General features: G+C 39.1%; 1 protein-coding gene across 1 annotated transcript; it reads left to right on the top strand.

Annotated features, from left to right (window-relative positions):
• The first annotated feature begins 802 nt into the window (after positions 1 to 802).
• LOC133794118 (L-type lectin-domain containing receptor kinase IX.1-like) lies at positions 803 to 3,246 on the top strand. Its single transcript, XM_062231316.1, has one exon. It carries the CDS (start codon positions 927 to 929, stop codon positions 3,045 to 3,047), a length of 2,121 nt encoding a protein of 706 aa, XP_062087300.1. The 5' UTR covers positions 803 to 926; the 3' UTR covers positions 3,048 to 3,246.
• Positions 3,247 to 16,998: the final 13,752 nt, after the last annotated feature.

Here is a 16,998-nt window from a genome sequence, read left to right as displayed (position 1 = left end):
AGATAATTCAAAATTGGTAAACAAAAAATCTTCATCATTTTGAGGGGATATTAATTAGAGTATGATGTTCTACATGTAATAAGTATAAGAATATTAAACTATTAATAAGATCATGAGTACATCTACTAATTACTAATTAATTTTTAAATGAAATCTCGCCGTAATAAATTATTCGAAATCTTATAAAAATTTGCAAAATACTTTAAATAACATCATACTCACTGAAACTCTTTTTGAAAACTCTTTTTGAAAACCCTGCAAGGTGAAAGACAAACTTAGGCCTGCTTTGGTTGAAGAGAAAAGTATATGATAAGTTGAAAAGTGTATCAATGTGACTTTGGAGTGAGGAACAGTAAGCAGTTGTTGATGGTAATTGATTTATGGTTTGTAAGAAAAGCTAGTATACACTAACTAAACGGGAGTTTTGGTTTACGTTTAGAGAGTACAGTAACCTCATTCGCTCTTTTAATATATGTAGGATTAGAACTTATCTCATATGGTTTTTATATTAATTTTGATTAAATTTAGTAATAATATTAGCAAAATCAAATAATGTGGCAGGGAGACCTTTTAATATGAAGAGCATCACAAGATAATTAAAAATAATTACTTGTTGCCCACTATTAAAAAAAAAATATCATACTATAAATAGTTTGCTAACCAATTATAAACATTCACGTCATGTACGGGCACCTGCCAAAATAACAACCCTCATTATTAAATTAATTGGCGCTTAAGATCTTAGACCAAACTAGCAAGTTGCATTTCATTATTAGTATGTATGGGAGAAAAAAAATGAAAGACTTTCTTGGAAGATAGCTATCTTAGTTAGACCAATTCACTGTCATCGACGAAGACTTTACTGTAAGATATCTCATATAATATATACTAATACTCTGTTCTGTATCGATCCATATCTAACAACAATGGAGTACGTTCTTAGCTCATATAATTTTATGGTTCTGGTCAAGCTAATCACTCTTACCTTCTTCTTCCTACTCGAAAAAAGCTCTTCACTTTACTTCAACTTCTCCAGTTTCCCTCAAAATGATGACATCGACATTAGATTTGAAGAGGACGCCTTCAGAGCCGGCGGGGCTCTACAGCTCACAAAAAATCAAGCCGATGGTATGCTTAATTCTAGTTATGGTCGAGCATCGTACAAAAAGGAGGTCCAGCTTTGGGATCCCAAAACAAAAGTAGTTACAAACTTCTCTACTCATTTCAAATTTATCATTGATGGACTCAACACATCTAATAATGGTGATGGCTTAGCGTTCTTCATTGCGCCGTTCGAGTCAAACATCCCAGTCAGTTCATCTGGCGGATACCTTGGACTGATAAGCCCCGAATCTTGGAATGATTCGAGCAGTACTAATCCTTTTGTCGCAGTGGAGTTCGATACTTTTGAGAATTTTTGGGATCCTGACCCCCGTACCCCTAAAAGTCATGTTGGGATCAATGTTAATTCCATTATCTCAACAACAAATGTCACAACGAAAACTAGCATGAGTAATGGATCTAGAGTGGCAAATGCTCAGGTAAATTACAACTCTGCTTCACAAAATCTAAGTGTGTTTCTAAGTTATGATGGTGATGATACTGGTGAAACCATTAGTCTTTCGAGTGTTGTAGATTTGACACCCTTGGGAGAAGTGGTGAGAGTTGGTTTCTCTGCAGCTACCGGCTCGTCGGTTCAAATACATAAAGTTTTGTCTTGGTCATTCAACTCAACCTGGGATATTAGCACTAACGCAGTCGCAGAAGCTCCTGGCCCGAGCCCCGAAACTCTTAAACCAACCTCGGAAACTACTAAGGGCCAAAATGTATGGAGGATTGGTTTGGGTTTGGGTGTGGGTTTGGGGATTCTATGTTGTGGAGTAGGTTTGGTATGGTTCATGTTGTGGAGAAAGAGAGTTGGCAGGGAAGCAGAAGATGAGGACGAAAATTATGATGTTTCCATCGATGGAGAATTCGAGAGAGGGGCTGGGCCCAAGAGGTTTACTTACCGCGAACTAAGCCAGGCAACAAACAACTTTTCCCAATATGGGAAGCTTGGAGAGGGAGGCTTTGGAGGTGTCTACAAGGGCGTCTTGAGCGAATCAAACACTGAAATCGCGGTTAAGAAGGTGTCTGAAGGATCAACACAGGGGAAGAAAGAGTACATTTCTGAGGTCAAAATTATAAGTCGTTTAAGACATAGAAATTTAGTTCAACTTATTGGTTGGTGCCACAGAGGAGATGAGTTCCTTCTTGTCTACGAATATTTACCAAACGGAAGCCTTGACAAACACATATTCGGTGGGGAGAGCATTCTACCATGGGAAACAAGGCATAAAATAGCCCTTGGTTTGGCCTCATCTCTTTTGTACCTTCACGAAGAATGGGAACAATGTGTGGTGCATAGAGATATTAAGTCAAGTAATATCATGTTGGATTTACACTTCAATGCCAAACTAGGAGACTTTGGGCTGGCAAGGCTTGTCGACCATGAAAGGGGCCTAGACACAACTGTGTTAGCTGGAACAAGAGGTTACCTGGCCCCGGAGTGTGTCACTACGGGCAAGGCTAGCAAGGAATCTGATGTTTATAGCTTTGGCGTGGTTGCACTAGAAATCTGCTGTGGCAGGAAGTCAATTGTGCCAAACCCAGAAGATCCAAAGAAAGTGAGGCTGGTGGAGTGGGTGTGGGAACTCTATGGAAGAGGCCAACTTTTAGAGGCGGTTGACAAGGGACTTGTTAGTGTGGAATACAACGTTCGGGAGATGGAGTGTGTGATGATTGTTGGGCTGTGGTGCTGCCATCCTGATCCAACATGTCGGCCATCGATAAAGCAAGTGATGAGTGCTCTTAACTTTGAAGCTGCATTGCCTAATCTGCCGCCCACGTTGCCAGTGCCAATGTATTATATGCCTGCCTTCAGTATTAGCTCTCTTGATTCCTATTCTTCATCTTCCGTTGTTACAGGCAGCTCCACCACTGCTTCAACAACTTCAGCTAACTCTTCTACTTCTAAACCTCTGTTAAAATTTTCTGTTGGTGATTAATTCTTTCGTATATTGATCGTGATGGGGTTTTTCCATTTGAGTCCTATTTTTATGTTTTACTTTTCTCAGTTTTTTCTTAGAATTGTTTGTGCCTTTGTTTTTCCATTTATTGGAAGCTTCGTTTCCATTCTCTCTAACTTATGAGAATTTATGTAACTATATTTCTTATATTGTTTTAAACAATTGTTTCACGAGTATATATCAAGTTCTTGGGATTTAATTAGTATTGATCATTATGTTATCAAAAAGAAAATTTAGAAAGAAAAAAAAAAGACTTTCTTTCTAAGAATCGTTTGTGCTTTTTTTTTTTGGTCAATAGACAACGTTTTTCATTTATTGGAAGCTTTGTTATTATTGTCTCTATCCTCTATGAGAATTTATGTAACTACATTTCTTATATTGTTTTAAATAACTGTTTCATGAGTACATATAAATATGAGAAATTATAGGAAATGGCCAAAATATATATCACTTTATAGGTTTAATTGATCCTTTGAATTATTCAAATGTACTATTTTCAATGTGAAAGTATAAATAAAGTCTTATATGTTTTGCATTCTTATATAGTAGAAGTGGATTATTGTAAATATTTTATCTCTAAAATGCCTCATATATGAGACCATTTTTAATTCAGTTGTCAAATATGACTAAATTTGGCACAAATAATGCTATATTTGATACGTGTTTTAGTATTGTACTGAATGCATAATAACATTTAAAATATGATTCCTTTCACAAAAAAAAAAAAAACTAAAGGTATTACTAATAACACTTCTATTTTTTTTCTCCTCACGTTTTTTTTAATTAATTAATTATTACTAAAAGTGTCGTCTCAATAAATTGACATATATATCATTAAATGTTAACAAATTACTAAAAAAAATCTAATTTTTTAGCAAACATCCCTATATTATATATTAATTAGTTTATAATTTTTAATAAAAAAAATTATATACAATAAGAGAGTACTGGAACACTCTTTGTATTTTTAGTGTCGAGATAGTTATAATTTTAATTTTGTTTTTATATGATTGTGTACATAGGCATCTTATTAAATTTTAAAAAATTTGAAATAATTTATAATTCTGAAAACAAAGTTCAAATATTATATTTAACATATGTCTGTTTTTTTATACATGAATGAATGTAAAATATTTGAACTTTGATCTTGATATTATAAATTATTTAGAATTTAACAAAAATTAGGAATATGTATATTATAACTACAATGTATGTAATAATATAAAGAATTAAGATTATAATTATTTGGATGCAAAAAAATATGAGAGGTATGGGAGAAACTATATGTACTTTACTTTTTATAAGTATACAATTTTAACATTATGTACATAATTTTTTTTAATTTCAATTTATTTATGTTTATATCTAATTGTCTTTTATAAATTTTAATTTTGTAAGTGCGTAGATAATTTTTGGATTGAAATGTTGCAGTTCCACAGGACCCACACTGGGTCATATCATATATGATTAAAACTTTGTCAATGATTCATTGAACTTCTAAAGGTCTGTTTGGGGTTTTCCTGTGGTACCAAGAAACTTAAGTTGTCGTACAAAAACTATTGTATAATAATTGGGAATTTCTTATGTGCAGTTGCACAAAAAATCATTACCATATTGGCGTTTTCATTGTATTGAAAGATGATGTGCGCACAGTTTTGGCAGTGGAGTCAATGATTTGATTTTAATATTATTCTTTATTAATTAAAATTGTTGTTTAATATACATGAGAATATTTTTTTAATAGTTACTATTTATTTATATATGAGTACTAATAATTATTATGATGTACAGTAAGTTATTAGCAAGTGAATATTTTTTTCTATATTGATTTCGAATTTAGTTATTTTTTTTTTGTCATAATTAATATTGTTTCCAATTAATGAGAGATACTAGCTATATTTAGAAATTGACATGTATTTGAAAATAAAAATTTTACAATATTATATTTTTATAATAAATACATTTTTTTCAACAAGTAATCCTTTCAAAAAAATTTGAAAAAAATCAAATTTTATTTTTAGAAATATTAATTAACAACTATAAATATAAATTATTGATTTTACTCTAATAATTAATATTAAAGTAATGATATATGAGTAGTAATCATTAAGAATTCAGTTATATATGTCTACTTATACTGATAAAGCTGCTTTCCTTTTTTTTTTTTAATATTACTATGTGAATTCTATTACACTTCAGCTCAACATTATTTTTTTTATGTACAATAAATACATTTTGTCAAGAAAAAATACAATAAATAAATATGTAAATGTTGTTTCAAAAATATAATAAACATGTTTATGAATGTTTTTATCATTTAAAAACTTTTACAATGCTATTATGTTCCTGAAAATATTTTTGTTTATTTATTGAGTTAGTACATCACATTAAACACTGGCCTCAAATAATATACACAAAAATAATTAATAGATAACAATTTAATTTTTTTTTTTAAATAAAGATAACAAAAAAGTGGACAATTGATGCATTTCTTTGGAAGAAAATAATCTAAGAAGCGTGCAAATAATCTAATTATAAAACATGGCCGCCAATAATGAACCATTATTATTTTAAATTAAAATATTATTTATCAATCAATTGTAATATTTGCCCATTATTTAAAAGACACTCTTTTCTAAATTTTAGTTTAACAAATAAAGTAAAGAAAAAAAGTAATCCAAAACTTGTCATTTGGCTTGGCCCCACCCAACTTTTCAAAACCCACGTGACTGAAAACAACAAAATATTTGAGAAACAGAATTTGAATGACAAAATCCATACAAAACGACAGGTAGCACCAATAACAACAATGTGGCAATTCAAAATGTTACCAAGTGTGAATTAAAAACGCCACAACCCTACTAGCTGCGCCAGCTCATATGAATTTTCCAATAGGAATTTATAATTAAATTCAACTTGCTAATTAGTATAGATTAATTGATTAATTTTCCATAGAAAATTATTAAGAAGTATTATTGTTGTTTAACACCACAAGAAGTGAGAATACTGCTTGTTTGAATTTAATAATTATCGCTAATTAATCATAAAATATTAACTTATATAGTATTGAACATTTTAAAATAACAAATAACAAATAATAACAATTTTCTTCGTAAAAATATGGGATAGAAATGTTTTCCCACACTTCGTAATTAATTCAAATCCCAGTCCCACATGACCCACACTGGGTCATATATGATTAAAACTTTGTCAACGATTCATTCAACTTCTATAGGTCTGTTTGGAGTTTTCCTTTGGCCAAGAAACTCAAGTTGTCCTGCAAAAACTATCATAATAATAATTGAATGCAACTTGCTAATTAGTTGAGGTCATAAAGAAATGGTAGAGATAATAGTGCCATAGCTGGGACAAGTTGTATATATAGAGTAATACACAAATACCTGTAATATGTACCGAGAAAGTTATCCTGAGAGCAGGACCACCCGGCTAATTGTAACAACTTGTAACGAATCAATAATATATATATTTATATATATAGTATTACAAGAAATTAAAACAAATAAATACACTATTTAATTTTGCTTATCATTCCCCCGCAAACACACATGGCAGTGAGGAACTGTCAGTTTGTGAGTTTGGTGCGTAAGCTAACAAAATGTTGAGTGGGCAGAGGCTTTGTCATGATATGATATGCACAAGCTGCTAATGTCGGAGTATATTTAATCTGGAAAAGCTGCTGAGAAAACGATCACGAACAAAATAAAAATCGATCTCGATATGTTTCGTTCAAGCATGGAAAAGAGGAGATTGGCTGCCATATGAGTTGCGGAGATGTTATCACAATTTAGCAGAGTTGAGGAGATAGCAGAGTTTCAAGCCACATTAATTTAGCAGCAGCATTTGAAACACCATGATATTCGAATTCTACACTTGAACAGAGATAACACCCTGTTTGGACGAAGGCCATGAAACAAGATTGTTACCAATATGTAACTTATTGATTATGGAGATATTTTGGGAGTTACAAATTAATAACTTTATTTGTAATTTCTTTTTATAGGTTACAAACTGACACCCATTTTATTTGTCACACTTATTTAATCAACATCCTATTATTTATATAAAATAATATAACAACTAGAAACAATATGAATTAGTAAGATCAAGTATTCCAAAACATAAAGAAATTATGTACGGTTGGTTGTAATTTTTTCTTTTTGATGCATATATATTACAAAATAGAAAAAAAAAACATATTATAAAAGGGAAATTTGAGTTTTTATGCTTAATAAAGTGTGCTAAATAAAAAAATGTTAGGCTTTCTAGGTGCATATTTGGGTGCATATATCATATTTTAATGTGTAATGTTTGGCTGCATATTTTATGTGCATATATCATTACTCTTACAAAAAATAGAGTCCAAATTGGCCTATGAGATGACAACAAAACTGGTCAAGAAATTATTGTTCCCACATAATTGTATTATAACCAGTTTCGTCAAGCAATCTAATGATCCAATACAAGAATCTATTACTTTTGAGTTAAGGAAAAAAGAAAGGAAATGAGAAGAAACAATATTTGCAGAACACAAGTCTTACAAAAGATCAAAATCTCAACATCTACATCCAAAAAAAATTCAATATCAACAACTATAAACATTTTTCTCAATAAAACTGAACAGCTCACCCTCACATTGTCAAACTTCAAGAAATCAAACCAAAACTCATTCTTGAAGAAGATATTGATCAATCAAAAAATACCAAAGAAAACCACACTACCAAGATAAAAAAAACGAGACCAAATGAAACCCATAACTATGAAAGAAAACCACCAAAAAGATATAAAAAATAAAAAAAATTGAGGCTGTAAAATCGTTTGACCACTTTTGTTCTCACTGAGAACCACTTGAGCTCGAGCTCGAGCTTGAGCTAGAGCTGGAGCTGGAACTGGAACCAGACTTTGCTTTATGAGGACTTGGCTTATCTTTACTGTCGTCCGTGATTGCCTTTGGATTATCCATTAAGATGTTGGAGCCATGGTTTGGTTCATCAGAAGCAATTGAGGATTCATGTTTTGGTTCATCAGAAGCAGTTGACGCCAGATGCTATGTTGTCTGATTCCACTTCGGCGGAAGAACTCACTTCATGTACTCCCACTTCAGCTGATTTATTCTCGGCGTGCAAGGGTGTTGGAAGCTCATCAGAACTACTTTCAGAGACTTGCTTCAAAGCCATGTGAACATCGTCCAAAGATCGAGCTTCAGCGACTTGCAAATTAGAAGTGGTTTCAAGGGAACTCGCTTCATTTACTCCAACTTCAGCTGATGTATTCTCAGAGTGCAAGGGTGGGTGTTGAAAGCTCATAAGAACTACTTTCGGAGACTTGCTTCAAAGCCATGTGAATATCATCCAAAGATCGAGCTTCAACGACTTCCAAATTAATATTTTCCAGGATTTGCTGTTCCTCAATTACACTAGGAAGAATGACTTCCTCAACATCTGCTCCCTCATGAAGTTGCTTAAAAGCCAAGTCAATATCATTAAGCGATCTTGCTTCAAGAACCGGTAGTACCGAGCTTGTTTCTGTCAGGTTTAAATTACTGGGAAATAACATCAGTTCAGGGTTGGTATTTCCAACATTAGCTTGCTCAAGTATCAGCTCTTACAAAAAAAAAACAAAAAAAAAAGATTGTTACCATGATATTCGAATTCTACACTTGAACGAGAGACACACTGCTAGGTCATGAAACAAGATTGTTACCAAGAAAGCAACAATAATTGTTGGTGCTCTTGCGGTTGTCCGAGGAACTAGGCCAATCGACATCTGAGAAGCATTGGAGAGTTAAAGAAGTCGAGGGACTATAAAGAATACAATGAGAAATTGTACACTTCAACTTGTAACAACTTTGGTTACAAGTTGCCAAAACGTCTCAAATCTTATCACATAAAATTTGTAACATCCAAACATTTATTGGATGTTAAAATAATATAGCTATCATCTATAAAACATTATACCACATGAAAATCAAATCAAGAGTATCTAACTTCTTTTACATATTGATTATAGAGATATTCAGGGAGTTACAAATTAGTAACTATATTTGTAACACCTCTTTGTATGTTACAAACTGACAAAATGATATTTTTCACATCCCATTTTATTTGTCACACTCATTTAATCAACATTGTATTATTTATATAAAATAATATAACAGCTAGAAATAATATGAATTAGTAGGATCAAGTATTCCAAAACATAAAGAAAATATGTACGGTTGGTTGTAATTTTTTCTTTTTGTTGCATATATATTACAAAATAGAAAAAACAAGCCATATTATAAAACAAAAAAACTCAGAAAAATAATATATTAGATCGAATGGAACCTTTAATACATTAAATATTTGATTAATTCTAAGAGATAAAACTTAAGTATACATAAAAATTACGTTTAAAGGCTTATTTTATTCATTAATATTGTTATAATAAAAGAAATAGGTAATACAAATTCTGACACCAATTCTACTTGGGCTGTAACAAAAAAAGTGGGGATGACAAAATATCATTTTGTCAATTTGTCACATAAAAAATGAAGTTACAAATATGGTCACTAATTTGTAACTCCTAAAATATCTCCATAATCAATATGTAAAAGAAGTTACGCACTCTTGAATTGATTTTCATGCGTAATCGATGTTTTATAGGTGTTATAAGTTATAAGTGTTTGTATATTACAAATTGCATATGAGAAGATTTGAGACGTTTTATACTTGGGGATACAAATCAATAACTTGACAGTTTCGATTTTGAAGCATCTTTTTGACGTCTTGAATGTTGTAACGCCTCAAGTAACCACCAAATCATTTTTTTAATTCTATAAGTACCCAATTTATCATTGGTATTGAATTTGAAAATCAATTGGTGATCTCAAACTCTATATATAGAGATTATTTTGCTCACTTAAAACACAATTGCGATGACATGCCCATCTTTATAATACTATACTGAATATAAGAGAAGACTTGATAAATTCTTAAAAGGATTTTTAGAGAGTATTGCCAAAATATTCTTATGATGGAGGAAATAATTTTTAGGACAAAAATTTTGAACCTTGTTTAAGCATTGAGATATTCATCTTCTACCTCCTATCCTTGTAATAATTTACATAAATTATGTAATCTCTTCTCCCTTTTTTTCCTTCACTTGTATAAAATTATAGGATAATTCTTCTATAGGGGTTTCACATTAAGTCCTACCAGTGGGGCTCTCAGTGTTCTCGATCCGTGAACAGTTTTCGAAGCGATATTATTTTATGATCGTATATATTTTAGCTATTTAGAGCATCCTGTAAATCTTTTTATGACTATGTTGTTTTCCACGTGCATAAAAAAATTAGTCGCGTGTGCAACAACATATTTGAACTTAGTTTTCGATACTGTAAATTATTCGAAATTTTCTAAAAATTTATAAGATGCTCTAAATAGATATAATATACACGGTCATAAAAAAAATCGCGCTGAAAACTGTTCATAAATCGAGAACACTGAGAGCCCTACTGATAGGACTTAATGTGAAGCTCCTATAGGAGAATTCCCCTAAAATTATATACATTTTATGTTAGTTTTGATTGCAATCATTTTCAATGTTATATTTCTCTAAAACTAGCTAGGTGATGTTTTTGTTATTGAGTTATATCAAATTTATTTTTGCTTTTAATTATATTATTTAAATTCAAGATTTCCACAATAATTATCATAGTTGTCGTACCTGTTGTGTTGTTTAGATATTGTTTTATACTTTTATATCCAAAACTTAGGTCCACTATTTGAGGAGGAATGACACCTTCATGAGCCAACTTGGTGAGAAAGTCCACTTCAAGGAAGGGAAATCGCTTGTGCAAGATTCCGAGACAAATATAAAATTAGAGCAAGTGATATAATTTGTATATAAATATGAAAGTTATAGGCTTTTTGTTAAATACTTTTTCAAAAACTGAAATGAAGAAAGAATTTGGTATATTAATTGAAAAGTAGGACTATAAAAATACATTAATAATGAGATTTTTCAAGCATTCTCCTAAAAAGATGAGTATTAATATACACATTGTAATTCACACTTAAATAGTTATAATTCAATTTTTTTTATATGATTACATACATTGTAATTATGGTAGACACTCTACCAATTTTAAATTTTTTTGAATAATTTACTGTTTACCGAGTTTTTCGGCAACTATATTAATAAATATTATTAGGGGGATAATGGTAAGAAAAGCAGAAGATTAACACAGGATTTTTACGTAGTTGGGGCGTTAATGAGCCTTAGTCCACGAGTCAGTAGTATTAGAGCTTGGAAAGCCTTTTACAATGGAGTTTCTCTCTATGTTTTTACAGAGTAACTGTATATTAGTTGAAGAGAGATCCCCCTTTCCAGTGTTCTATTGCCTGTATTTATAGGCTCATGGGAACACTGGGTCTGGGCCGGGTATGACCCGGACCCATCAGAGATATGGATATTCTTGGCCTCTCTAGTGGAAGCCTAATATAAAAAATAAAACATACATGAATTCCAGACCAGTTAAGGCCCAATAAGTTGCCCCAAGAGCTATATTTCGCCCGACAAAACGGTGCTTTTGGTCTGGACACTTCGAGTTACGAGGCAGATTCAGGAGACAAGACCAGTCAGAGTACTTGGTAGCGCAGATCTGAAACAACGGCGTGCAATCCCGAGGTGACCTTTTCCGCAGGTGAAAAGTAGGGACAACACCCACGCGGAGTGGGGCGGCTTCAGGGTCCTAGATGCTTGGTCCCACCAACTGGGGACGATGTGATCCGGGTTCATTTACCTTTGTCCCTCTCCATTTACCACAGGCCCGGACCATTACCAGGGTCCGGGACCAGGACGTGTATGTCGTGGGGGTTCAAACTGTCTGCACCTCTCCCGAACGACTGTCCCGGATGACTGTCCCAGACCTCCTTGTGGTCCCAAAATTGCACCTGGGCCTGTGCCCCCCTTGGACATTCCCGTACCAAGAGGCCTTGGGCCGGGCCCATATTTCGAACAGCCCCTGACCATGGGCCTGGACGAATGATCCGAGTCCACGCAGGAAATGGGGATAACATTTACCCTCCAAGCCTTTGCCTAGACCAGCCAAGAGAAGGCTTGCCTTGCCCCCAGGATGCTCGCACAGTTGCCTCCCCAGTTCCTGCTTAGGATTGTGGATCCGTGACAGCAGGCAGTGGTACTGGCCGTATGCTGGGCCCGGACCGTTTACCCCTGTCTGGGGACGTTTACCTTTGTCCCGCTTCGTGGCAAGGGTACACGTGTCACCCTGCGATTGCTGCACAGGTCTTGAAAGGTCGTCTAGCCCTCTCAAGGGTCGCTAGGCCTAGGCTAGTGTGTCAGCACAAGTCACGAAGCGTCCCATCTGCACGGGGGTCCATCATTAATACCCTTGGGATGAGGTGGACCATAGGATGGGGCGACCTTTGGCATCCGCCCCTCCTGGGCCGTTAGATCCGAGATGGCGAGGATCCAATCTGAGGGTGCTCATAAATATCCCTGCGCAACTCCTGACCGTCCGATCGGGAGACACCTGTCCATTGGATCAGAGGCCAAAGTTTGGGGCTATTATAAATACCCCACGAAAGCCAATATGACATTTTTACACTTTCGAACTAGTTTAAGAACCGAAAAGCTATGCTCAAGCCTTGCATGTCCGACATCGCCAACGGCATACACCACCTTCTGCTGCCTCTGCGCCGCTGCCTGTTCCCTAGAACCCCAACGTCTGCCCTTCTGCCTGAAGACGCGTCTTGGGCCTGTCCTTTCGACAAACTCTTGAACCGGCTACACCATTTCAAGAACGAAGTTTTACCGTCCTTACAGTCGGATAACCACCACCTTCTACGGCCAACAACTCACAGTAAGTCCTCTTGACCCTCTCGACGACTATATGAACTTATGCTGTTCTTTTAATTTGCACGTTTAGGCATTACATTTAGGAGTTGTTAGAAAGGCCGCCAGGTTCGGGTTGCTTTGTATCCAGATGCTTCTCGGACAGAGGGTGGGTCTTAGTAGTTTCTTCTTTCCCGATCAAGGTCCCATGGCTCTTCGGTGATCTCGGACCTAATCCGAAGGGGCTCCAAGCAGTCCTTAGGAGACCCCCCATACCTTAACCGACTTTCTTGGGTTTAGGTACTGACTGCTCGGCTTTCTTTCTTTGTTCCCAGATCGTTAACCATGGCAACGGGCGTGACACTCCATTCCGAAGAAGAGGTCAATAGGGCTCCTGTCGTCATTCCTGGGTCCCAGACACCCACGGGCAACAGGTGGGAAATGGACGTGGTGCCCAACCTATTCCGGAATTACCGGATGATGCTGCTCCTGGAGTAGCGTCTGGGCATCGAATCAACTCCTGGACTATTTCACAATCGCATGGCCAGGATTGAAGAGCAGGCGCACACGTCCGTGGAAGGCTTCGAGGCCTGGAGCGCCGACCACATCAGCGCGGGGGCCACGCTCCCGCTTCACGACTATTTCGTGCGGTTCTTGACGTACGTAGGAATTGCGCCATTCCAGCTTCTGCCTCAAGCGTACTGGCTACTCGCTGGATGGCGAATGTTTTGTATCGCGAAGGAGATCCTGGAGCCCACCCCTGTAGAGATCCTATACTTCTACAAGCTGGAGCCGCAGGTCAACGTCAAGGACAAGACCCTGGATGGCTTTTATAGACTGAAGCCGCGGAGTGGCTATCCCGCTCCTACCAGCTCCTGGAGGCACCCCCCGGATGTCAGGCATTACTGGTTCATGACGTCCGGGTTCCTTGTGGAGAAGAACCCCACCCTGCTGCTGGACTTCCAGCGAGTGGGTAAGTATTTTCCCGATCCCCCCTTTTTTATTTTTTATTCTTTTTCGTCGTTTCTTATCATATCTTCCGGGTGGCAGGGCCTTTCGCTCAAACTCCCCTCACCGAGTTCATCATGGAAAGGAAGAGGTATTACTCGAAACTGAGTGTGGACGAGCTGTTCGTGGGCGACTACGTCAACACGTCCAACCTCCGATTGGTCGGGATGCTTGCGACCACCCAAACCATCGTCATCCCGCCCCTTCGGGGCATCGCCTGCGATAAGAACGTCGACGTCCGGGAGCAGTTGGCCCTGGACCACATTGCCAGTGTGGAGAGAGCGGTGCGAGTCGACGCGGCCCAATGCAAGAAGGACCAGGCCCTGGCAGAGGCGGCCACTTCAGGGGAGCTAGAGGAGCTCTTCGAAGACGCCCTACCAAACATTGGGACTCTCAGGGCTAGCGTATTAGGGTGAGGTAACTCCCCTTTAATCTTAACTTATGCTCCCCAAGTCGGAGACTTAGCTAGGGATAGGCTAGTACCTCCGGGCCCCGCGTTCGGGGTCGATGGGAAGATGAGACATTCCATTCCCGTCCCCGTAGGCTCGGAGGTCCTCATGTTCTTATCCGGGTTCCTTTAGTACGGGGGTTTCCTGAACCCGAACGACATGGGGGATCGAGTCCATTCATTTGCTTTAGAGGAGTTGAGTCGCGCCCGAGGCATAGATGAGGGTTCGTCCTGGGTCATCATTAGCTTTGACGTGTGTTTTTTGTTTTTGTTTGGTTTTCCATCCTAACTTCCTTTTCTGTGCTCTTACAGGAGACTCTGATATGTCAACCCCTGCCAGCAAAATGAGGCAGCTCCTCAAGGACAGGGCGGCCAAGAAGAACAGCGGGGCGACGGGTCTGGAGCCCAGTCTCAACAAGGAGGCGTCCAGGGCGGAGCCTCGTCCCGGTGGGGGAGCCTTGGCCGCGGTCCCCATTCAAGCCGTGGAGCAGGCTGCAGTCTCCGCCCCCGCCCAGCGCACAGTGATTGACTTGGAGGTGGGCGCAGCGGCTAGCCGAGGCTTTGGGAAAAGAGGCCCGGATGTTGGCGCCGAAGAGGTCAACATCGGGAAGAGACCTTGGACGAGGCGGGATGGCTCGGCTGATGAGTCACACTGTGAAAGCCGGATGGCCGCGAAGGAGGTCCCCGCTCTGCCAGTTCTCCCCATACGTCCGACCCTTCTCGAGGAGGGGGAGTCCGCCTTGAGGGATGAATAGTCCCTGCTGATCAACCGAACATGGGAAAATGGCTGGGGCTAGAGGGACGAAACGTACAGGGCCCTGATGCTCCGCCGTCAGGTAGAATTCGCAGACCGTCTGACCGCGTTCAGCGCCCCCCAACCAATTGTGGATCGGCCAGCCGCCGAGACGGGTTTCCGCCCAAAGCTCGGACAGGACATGGCCCCCTGGCGGCTGACCTGCTAGAGCAGGTGGGGAACACCATGTCCAACCTCCAGCTCAAGAGGTACGCCACGATAGCCAACCTGGACGTACTGTTCATCTCCCAGGCTCTCCGCCATCAGGCCACCGCGATAACTTTCACTTGTCTTCTTATATTCCTTCCTTTACTTGTTGATGAGGATTTTATTTTCTAACTTTTCTTTGCTCCAGGTTGACCTGTTGCCCATCGGAGTGCCAATCTGGTGGGCGAGCTAGCCATGACGATGGAGACGGCCGTGAATCAAAGGGAGGCCGCCAAGGAGGCCCTTGGCCGAGAGATGGCCCGTGCCCAGACGGAGCGCGAGGAGTTCGACCGCGCCAAGGTCGGATTGGAAGAGGCGTTGTCCCAGAAATCAAAGGAGGCCGATGAGCGGGCAACACTTTTGGAGGCAGCCGCAGCTCAATCCGTCCTAGATAAGGAGGAGATCCAGGCCTTGAAGGACCGGGTCTGCGAGCTGGGCGACTCTCTCCTTGAGGAGAAGGCGGCGCACGAAATATCCCGCCGTGAAAAGGAGGAGGCCGAGGGCATGCTGGAGATCACCTTTGATGAGGCCATTTACATGGCCTGGTGCAAGGACAAGAGTATGAACCTCCTTGTCTTCCCTGATCCAGAGTCGAAGCGAGCCGAGTTTGAGGCCAAGGAGAAGGAAAAGGAGGACGCGGATCTCCGGACGGACGAGTTGTAGGCCCGAATCCCGGCCTTGTCCCCTTTTTATTTTTATTTTTTATTAGTACTTTTTGGCTTGTAATTAAGTTCGAAACACTGCCACTTTCTCTAGCTTTTATATGGCTTCCTTTCGTTATCTCGAGTAGAAATTTCATTTTGTTGCTGCGATTAATTGATTGTGAGGGTTTAGTCTCGGTTCCAATGGCCTGGACTAGACCCAACGACTTAACTCACCGAGTTTTTAATCCTGGCACCAAGGCCAAGGCCATCGGGGCTTAGTTTAACCCGGAACCTCATTTCTCCCTTCATCAGTTGTACGCCATGGCTTTGCCCTGGGGCATGCCGGATGCTCTCTTTTCCGGACACCACTTATCCGGAGCGGCGTGAGCCTTGGGTTCAGTCTGTTATAATTATCTATCCCTGGATGCCGGTCGTCCGAGGTGGACCGGCCTTGGGTCCGGTCCTCTTAACTTTATGCCCCCGGACTCGATCATCCGGGGTAGGACCGGCCTTGGCTCGATCCTCTTTAGTTATACCCTCGGACGTCGTTCGTCCGGGGTGGGACCGGCCTTGGCTCGGTCCTCTTTAATTTATACCCCCGGACTCGTTCGTCCGGGGTTGGACCGGCCTTGGGCTCGGTCCTCTTAAAATTATACCCTAGGACTCGTTCGTCCGGGGTGGGACCGACCTTGGCTCGGTCTTCTTTAATTTATACCCCCAGACTCGTTCGTCCGAGGTTGGACCAGCCCTGGCTCGGTCCTCTTTAGTTATACCCCCGAACGTCGTTCGTCCGGGATGGGACCGGCCTTGGGCTCGGTCCTCTTAAATTTATACCCCCGGACTCGTTCGTCCGGGGTGGGACCGGCGTTGGCTCGGTCCTCTTTAATTTATACCCCCGGACTCGTTCGTCCGGGGTTGGACCGGCCCTGGGCACAGTCCTCTTTAGTTATACCCTCGGACTTCATTCGTCCGGGG

Source organism: Humulus lupulus, chromosome 8 (genome assembly GCF_963169125.1).
Source record: "Humulus lupulus chromosome 8, drHumLupu1.1, whole genome shotgun sequence".
In the NCBI taxonomy this organism is placed as follows: Eukaryota; Viridiplantae; Streptophyta; class Magnoliopsida; order Rosales; family Cannabaceae; genus Humulus; species Humulus lupulus.
The sequence above is the reverse complement of the archived record's forward strand: the minus strand, read 5'-3'. Positions and strand labels throughout refer to the sequence as shown.